The following is an 8,318-nucleotide window of genomic DNA, read 5'->3' on the forward strand; positions in this document are numbered from 1 at the left end:
TGCTTGTGGTTTATTCACAGTTAAATCCAAAAGGACTGTCTGAGAATATGTCTGTTCCAACCCTTCAGCCTACCAAAATAAAATATTGTAATAGTAGATATTATTACATTATTATTGTAATCTCCAATACTGTGTTGCTTTTAGGACTGGGGTTGCATGCTTACTGTACTGAGGGATCTAAAACACTTTCAGGTATTTTGTGCTGCTTGCTAACACATCAAGAACCTGAGCTATTGGCTCATCCAAATGGGCATAGAATTGTTTTTCTTATAAAGACCTACCTCCACTATTTGCTTCTTGAGAATATGTGTTAATGACAAAAAAATACATCCATAAAGTCAATGAGAGCACCTCTGATTCCAGTGAGCTCCATGCCAAGCACAGAGCTCCATGGCCAAGCACGTGCCAAGGCCAAAGGTGGTACCTTTCACACTGTCTGCAATCCTACAGCCCATCATATAAAGACAAATGAAACTGAAGTTAGATACATGACCATAGAGGTTTCATTTCCTCATGCTTGAAAAATCCCTTGAGAAAAATTGATCGTGAAGTAGAGAAAATAAGTTCATTTCCTTCCTCAGCCTAGACCTTAGTCCAACAAGCTTTTATTCTCTTCTGCACAACAACTAAACTTCAACAGAAAGGGCAGTTAGTTGCTCCACTTGAAAACAGCTCACAACCCTGCAGGTTAGTGGTCTAAGGAGAGGCTGAGGGAGCAGGGACTGTTCATCCTGGAGAAGAGAAGGTTCAGGGGGATCTCATCACTGTGTACAAATCCCTGAAGGGAGAATGTAAACAAGATGGAACTAGGCTCTTTTCAGTGGTGCCTAGCAACAGAATAGGAGGCAACACACACAAACTGAAATAAAAGGATTTCCTTTTAAACATAAAACAATACTTTTTTAACTGTGAGGGAGTTCAAACAGTTGAATGAGCTGACCAGAGTGGCTGTGAAGTCCCTGTCCTTGGGGATATTAAAAACCTGCCTGTAAATGGTTCCAAGCATCCTGTTGTAGCTGATCCCGCCCTGAGTAGGAAGGTTGGACTACTCCCTTCCAGCCTCAATCATTCTCTGATTCTATGATCTTAAGCATTTATTTTAGGATGAGATATACAAGTGTCTACCACCTGCCACTGAAATGGGGCCTAACATGAATCAGAGTTAGACGTCCACAGTTAAGCAAGTCTTATCAGTTGATGGTTTATCAGAAAGTCCGAGGGCTATATTACTACCACTATATACTACCACTATATTACTACCACTATACTGCCACTATATTACTACCACAAATACAGAAATATTCATATAAAATAAGCTTTGAACTAAATCCAGGTGTATGGCAAAACTGATTGCACTTATCCATAATACAGTTATTTGGTCCACTCTCCAGATTATTAAGCTAGCTGTAGCACCAGGGTTCACTGATGCACAAGTAGGTTTCATCTTGCTTTCAGAAGCATTTGAAACATGATTTGTTGTAGAACAGATCTATGTCTTCATTCCTGGAAAAGGAGAAATTATTTTAAAATAAGTGTTTTCTACTTAAAGCTACCTGACCCGAAACCAACCTTACAGAGCAAGAGGCAGTAAATAAGTAAATTGGTTTGCCTTTTTGCTGCACTCTGTTGTCTATTTTAGGGAACAATTTATTTCAGGAACAAGCCAAGATGCAGACTGTTTACCTTTACTAAAACTTTCTGGATGACAGCATCAGAAGCAGCAGATGATATTGCTGTCACTTTGATGGGGATCTCTCCCAGCTGTTTTGGCTTGATTGGGAATTGAACAGTTTTCCCATCTTCACTTGGTACAGATATAGACTGTTGATTTTCTGTAGCATTTATTTCATTGGATGCTAAAATAATTTCAAAAGCATCATTCATATCCAGGATCACAGTAACCTGTAAATACAGTAACATTTGCAATACAAGGTGTTAATTTTGAGAAACAGCTTCCATAAGCTGCCATCCTTTATTTGTATAGAGAAATAATTTTATGGTCTGCCCATTGAAGAAAATATTAAAGTTCTCACAAGAGAAAGATGTGGTCTCCACTGGTGAAGAAAGCACTGCAGTGCCTAGTAACATTCAAGTACAAAGAGACTGCTATTTTACCTCAGCTTCTTCTTTCAAATAATTAAAGATGTTCACTTCCAAAATGAACTGCTCTCCTCTTATGACAGAGTATGGAAGGTTCAGGAAAATGAAAAAAGGTTGAAAAGCTTCTAGCTGCAAAACAAAAATAGCAGTGAACCCCTACAATCAGATACTAGCAGTAAAATGACTATACAACTTGCCTTCTAATCCCTTTCAAATTCAGATGACAGAGTATGTTAACTTGTACTATACAGTTAACAAAATGTGTTACTGAAGGGCTGAAGTAGAAGCCAAAGATGCTTCTGGTCTTTAGCACCTTTGTGAGAACTCAGTGGCACCATTCATATGAGAGCTGCTGACAGCTTTGACAAGGCCATTTCCACCAGAGGCACCTGAAGCAGGACTAAGAGTCTATCATTCAGCAAGTTTAGAAGCTGTGATCTGTCCTGAGATCCCATTAAGGCAACTGTGAACTGTTTTGAGTGCACAAGTAATGGATGATTAAGAATTTGTCAGTTGCCCTATCTACATGTCAACACAAAAATGGTGTTGGAATACAACATAACTAACTTTCCCAAATTCTCCAACTCACCAACACCTTGGAATGATGTGTTATTTTGCAAGATTAATCTTGGTATAAGTTTTTTAGTTGTATTTCTAAAAATGCATCTTTTCTTAATTAAAAGAAAAACTGCAGAAATATACCAGCAAGCAGTTACTTTTATCTGTGAACAGAGGTTTTTGGATGACGTCTTGGCTCTAAGTAGTTAGTGGCAAGTTCCCATCAAGCTGAAGGGGATCAAAATTTCACTGCTTATGAACATCTGTACAATAAGAATGGCTGAAGCATAATACCCTTTATTATTGAAATGTCAACTAAAAATGGTTTTAATTTGGTTTTCATTAAAAAATTATTCCAAGTGTTTTGAGTTTCAGATCCAAAATCCCCTCAGATTGCTTTCTAGCTAGCAAATATTCCAACATTTTCTTTTTCAAACTTTGAGAAGTTGTTTGCTAAAGCTTTCAGTGTCAAAACATTCTTTAGATATTAGACATTAGAGAAGTTCTGATGGAGAATTTTTGGTTTGTTCTTAGTCAAGGTTTTTACTCTATGTATCTATTTTCTTTGTCTTTTTGTTTTGCTTTTCTCTAAGACTCTTTCAATACTAAAGTTTTACACTTAGGAACTGAGGAATAGCCCGGTATATTATAATAAAATACGATAGGGTAAAATTATTGACACTCTGTGTAGTAGAAGTCAAATAAAAACAAGATGCAAAGCAGTAAACGACATTAAGCATGCAGATGTCACTTATTTATTTCCCCATTACAGTTTTCATGCATTTCTTTTATTTGCCTCTCTGTATGGTACTGATTAGCATGTTTCAGCCATATGGAACTTTAAGCACAATCTAAACATCCCAATGAGAGTGAAGTACTGAACAGTGTATGTGGGGGATTATAGTTAAATAATAAACTCAACATCTGTTCTACTTGCAGCCTTCTCAAATTTAAGGATGAGAAGCCAAGTATATATTTTCATACAGTTTGAATCAGAAAACTATTCCTCTTTCTATCCCACCTCTGCCAAGCCAAGTAAAAGAAACAAGAATCATGATTCCAGTCTCAAAGGAGTTTTAGCTGCAAAATCCAGATTGGGCTCCAAATTCTGTGGTGGAGTTATGATAAGGATGTTCAAAGCACATGTTCTGTGTTTGGTGTAGCAGCCAACTGTGAAATCTGGACCTAGATGTCAGTTTGGATTCCAAAAGTTGCCCCTCCCCAGGAACTGGAGGGCATGGGAACCTCAATGGGTAAATGGTTGTCTCCAAGCTATGCCTGCACTAGTCCTGGCACCAAGTTGGAAACCTAGGACCCAGTACTGCACAGTTTCAACCTTTCTAACCTTAGGCACTTAAGTCAAGCTGTCTCAGTTAGGAATTAAGTTTCTTTAGGATCTTTACACAATGAATAGAAGGAGATAAGCACCTTCAGAGGATTATTCGACGTATATAAAATACAAGCTAAATGAGACTTCAAAAAGTAATTCCTATTTTAAACAGGTTAAATAACTCTCTATAAGTAGCTGTTTCCATGAGTACAGGTGAGTCTAGGACAACTTAACTTGTAGGCTGGGAATCTCAGGTTAGAGATCTCTAGTGTCCACTCTGCTCCTCAAGCTAATTTACCCAAAAAGTAGCAGCTATGTTTAGTCCAAGACTGGTTTTGACACATAAACGAAAGTGGGGCCAGAATTTAGCCTTTAAGCAATTCTCCTGTCCTCCCTCCTGGGGTTAAGTGTTAGAGGAGCAGCACAGTGGCACAATCTTTCTAGCAGACAACATGCCTCTCCCACTCCAGCCATCCCCTCACAGATAGTCTGTGCAAACAGACCTACAAGCACTATCAACTCATGGAAAGACCTCTTGGCAGAGCCAAAAAAACATGGAAATACACTGTCCTCAGGCAGTCATTCCACCTTTCTACAAAGGAAGATTCTGAAGTGTGCACATCCTGAAAGTGCTCTAACAAAACAACTGCTCCAACAGAAACAGGCACCCTGTGTAAAATCTGAGATACTTATATGAGCAGGAAGGGGAGGCAGATACAGTATTGTATATGTCTTCAGTGATTAAGTTTTCTTTACAGCTGGAATATACATGGCCTCTCAATCACTTTATTAGTATAAGGAGAAGGCTGCTGTTAGAACTAAAATACAGCTTCCAGTAATAACCTACAGTGGTAAAGGAGAACTGTCTAGTGGCATGGTACCTCCACTGAAGCAGTCGTCACTCCAAGCCCGCTGTTTTCAGACATCACAAAAGCACTGGCTACCCAGGATGTGATGGTATCAGGTACAATGACTTCCATTGTGGTGTCTGTGTCAGATCTGAAGGGGAGAGCAGACTTTCAAAAGCATCCATTTATAGACATCAGTAAGTGGACACGAATGTTTAAAATGTACCCAAATTTAAGTCCAAACTCTTGTCAGGAAAAGCTGCCAATTATCTGTTTTTCTTTTCCTAATTATTTAGAAATATTTGTGATGGGATCAAAATTATTAAAACATTTAAATTATTTTAAATTACATGAACTGAAGGTAATTAAATTGAATCACTTTACACGTAATCAACTTTTATAGATCCTTTAAAACAATCCCAGACGATCGTTGCTTCCCAAAATTCTCAGTTGTAAAAGAACAGAACACTTGTACTTCATGAAACAGGCCAGATTTCACCATTATTTGGCAGTTTGAACTACTCCTTGAATTAGGTGCAGTCAGGAACAGATTTCCCTTTCTGGGCTAATCACCATCTTCTCATGTACTGTAGACAAAAAGCCTGGGTCCCCCTATCTGTGATCTCCCCATATCTAAAAAAGAAGAGAGTTTCTTTTGTCTCTAGGATTTTTATCTAGTTTTTATTGAAACTACAAGGCCTTCAGTCAGGCATTGTCCTATTTCGTGCAGCTATACAATGCCTCGTTTGGTGAGTCTCCAATCTCACTTGTGGCCTCTAGGTGGTAGCAGAATATAAATAATACTATATTTTAAGCGGTGTTCTTCAACATCAGCGCAGAACACTACTAAAACCTACACAATAACAACGGCAAGCGTAAGTCAGTTGCCATTTGCCTCTAATCTTATACCTAGTTTTAGTGTCGATCCAAAGCCAAGTCTCTGGAAAATGTGTCCTCACATAGAGATTGCTGAAATCAAGAGGTCCATTTTTAGATACTGGCATATCATCACCAAAACCATCCTCTATGGGTATCATTCCACCATCTACGAAATAAAAAAATATTATTGTACCTACAAATATCTAGGTAAAGATTTTAAGAAAAATCAAATTAATAGAGTTAAGAAGAGTCAAATTAATCGTGTTTGGAGTAAAATCTATAGTTTTGTTACACATGGCAACACTACTCTGTGACATCAGGAACTATTTTTTTCCTTGCTTGTTTTTTTTTAAGAATAAAAAAGGTTTAACACAAACTTAAATTTCTACATGGCCTCTCTGGAGTACTTATGAAACCATTTATGGAACCAGAGTAATAAGGCTACACATTACAAACCACTGCCACATATATCAACTGCACTGCAAATAAAAACTCCATTCACTATCAGGCCTTTAATGGGTAGTGTCGCTCAGGATAGCGGCAAATAGGAAGTTTTTAAAACATGAGTCATATGCATTTTGTACGTCTTGAACCTTGGAAACGGCAATGGTTTGCAAGGCTGGATGCAGCCTGTATGCAGTCCAGTAAGAAGACCTAATAGAGGCCATAACCCATGGACTTCCTCCCTCCTCAGTAAATAAGATTTGGCTACATTTATTTTTATTACTTACAAAGAAAATGTTCCTTATCCTCCTCAAGAATTGCGTCAGTTGATATCCAAAGGCTGCATTTCTGGATAAAATTTATACAGTATATCTCAATATAGGACATTCGGGACATCAACAGTGCCTATCTATTTTTTCTTTTCTTTCTTTCTTTTTAAGACAATAAAGTCATCATAATAAAACAATTATAGAACTAAAGCAAGTAATACACAAGAACCAACAAAACTGAGAGCATCTGAATCTGAATATTGCCTTAATGACTGAAAACTTTTCAAAGGGAAGATAATATCAAGCACAAAGCAAGCCATATTTATGGAAGTATAAACATATTTCTTTGCAATCAGAGTACTTACATATTGATAAGATTTCACAATTCAAAACCCATACAAACCATGAAAACAGTGCATTGTCTACAGTCCCAAACTTTAAAAGGGCATTTTTTTTCTAGCAAGTGATGTGTAAATCACTAAGCAGCAAAAAAACCCAGCATAGAATTTAAGAAAAAAAAAAAAAAAGTACCTGAAAGACACCAAAAGAACCTCTGACCAGAGGCAAATACTGCACTGCACTGTATAAATTGAGTTCATGGAAGACCTAGAACAAGAAAAACAAAATAATCTAAAGAGTGAATGCAAACTCACATTTTTCAGAACTTCCACTGTTGTAGATGCTAATTCATGAAGCTGCACTACAAGTAGCAGCTTGCTTAGCTCTCATGTTAAAGAGAAAAGAATTCATGACAGGATGAAGGAGATTAGGATGCAATGGTTTCATGATTAATGGAAGAGTAACCAAGACTATATAAGCCTAAAACAGGGGCGCACAGCCCACTGATACTCTATGGTACTTTGGCTGTATCACTGGAGTACTTCAGGAACTATGTATATCATCAGCTCTTTTAAGTTGTTGATGCACTAGAACTTCTGCAAGTAAAGGGAATTTTAAAAGATGAATAATTTATTCTGCTCTTCAAAAAATAAAACTATTTCTTTATTTCATATTATTAACTTTAAAGAGCACAAAGTATAAATCATTAGGGAGTTTTTCAGATTTTTTTTGTCTTTCCCGAAAGAAGAAACTGCCAAATGTTAACTGAGCAATTTATCAAATGGAAGAACAATAAAGTTAACTAATTAATTGGAATTATAAATGTTATTGGAAAGGGCCTATTACCTTATAAGCCTTACAGTCTTTTCCGCTCGTGTTGACAAACTACTTGCAGAAGTAAAAAATATTTGCATAATTAAGGGCTGAAAATCCTGCCCAAGAGCCTTACTCATTCAGCATATAAACTGTAACATTTCCATAAACATGCATCTTTCATACACAAAATAATGAAAACCCTTTTTCCCATTTACTTACAGAATCTTCTGTTATGTCACTACTTTCTCCTAGAAGCTTTGTACTTTTATCAACAACTGTAAGTCCAATTACTGATCCCGGTTCTGTTGTACTGATTTTAAGGGAGACTTTCTCAGACGGCTTGACCTTATCTTTGCTCCAAGAGATTTTAATCTAGAAAAAAGTAAAAAAAAGCACTGGTTTAAAATATACAGTGATATTTAGAGCCACTAACAACTCCTATGAAGTCTTTTCTTAGCTTAATTGGCTATAATTAAGACTCTGGATTTGCTTTTCCTATGACCTTTGGGAAAACAGTACAGCATTCATTTTGTTCTCTTGCTCTCTTAGCTGATCAGTTCCTTGGACTGGTGGGGAGTCAGCATCAGGATCCATTGCTATTTCAGCCAGATCTTAGTATACAAGCAGTAATCTCTAGAGCCCCAAGGATACATCAGTTTATACAGCTGAGGGCAGTAAAAGAAATGCATTCACTGTTTACCAATGCGTAACATAGCATTTAACCTCTTTAGGGAA

General features: G+C 37.2%; 1 protein-coding gene across 1 annotated transcript in view; it reads right to left on the reverse strand.

Moving 5' to 3' along the window:
- The window catches only part of CD109 (CD109 molecule), a gene marked incomplete at its 5' end in the record, with an annotated part of 38,950 nt that overhangs the window by 26,691 nt on the left and 3,941 nt on the right, over positions 1 to 8,318 (reverse strand). The window contains 8 exon segments of the mRNA XM_029086382.1: positions 1 to 69; positions 1,684 to 1,902; positions 2,116 to 2,229; positions 4,870 to 4,987; positions 5,746 to 5,881; positions 6,447 to 6,507; positions 6,960 to 7,034; positions 7,803 to 7,955. Coding sequence (XP_028942215.1) covers positions 1 to 69; positions 1,684 to 1,902; positions 2,116 to 2,229; positions 4,870 to 4,987; positions 5,746 to 5,881; positions 6,447 to 6,507; positions 6,960 to 7,034; positions 7,803 to 7,955 — 945 coding nt within the window.

The sequence above is a fragment of the Antrostomus carolinensis genome, unplaced genomic scaffold (genome assembly GCF_000700745.2).
Source record: "Antrostomus carolinensis isolate BGI_N321 unplaced genomic scaffold, ASM70074v2 scaffold21418, whole genome shotgun sequence".
NCBI classification, from domain to species: Eukaryota; Metazoa; Chordata; class Aves; order Caprimulgiformes; family Caprimulgidae; genus Antrostomus; species Antrostomus carolinensis.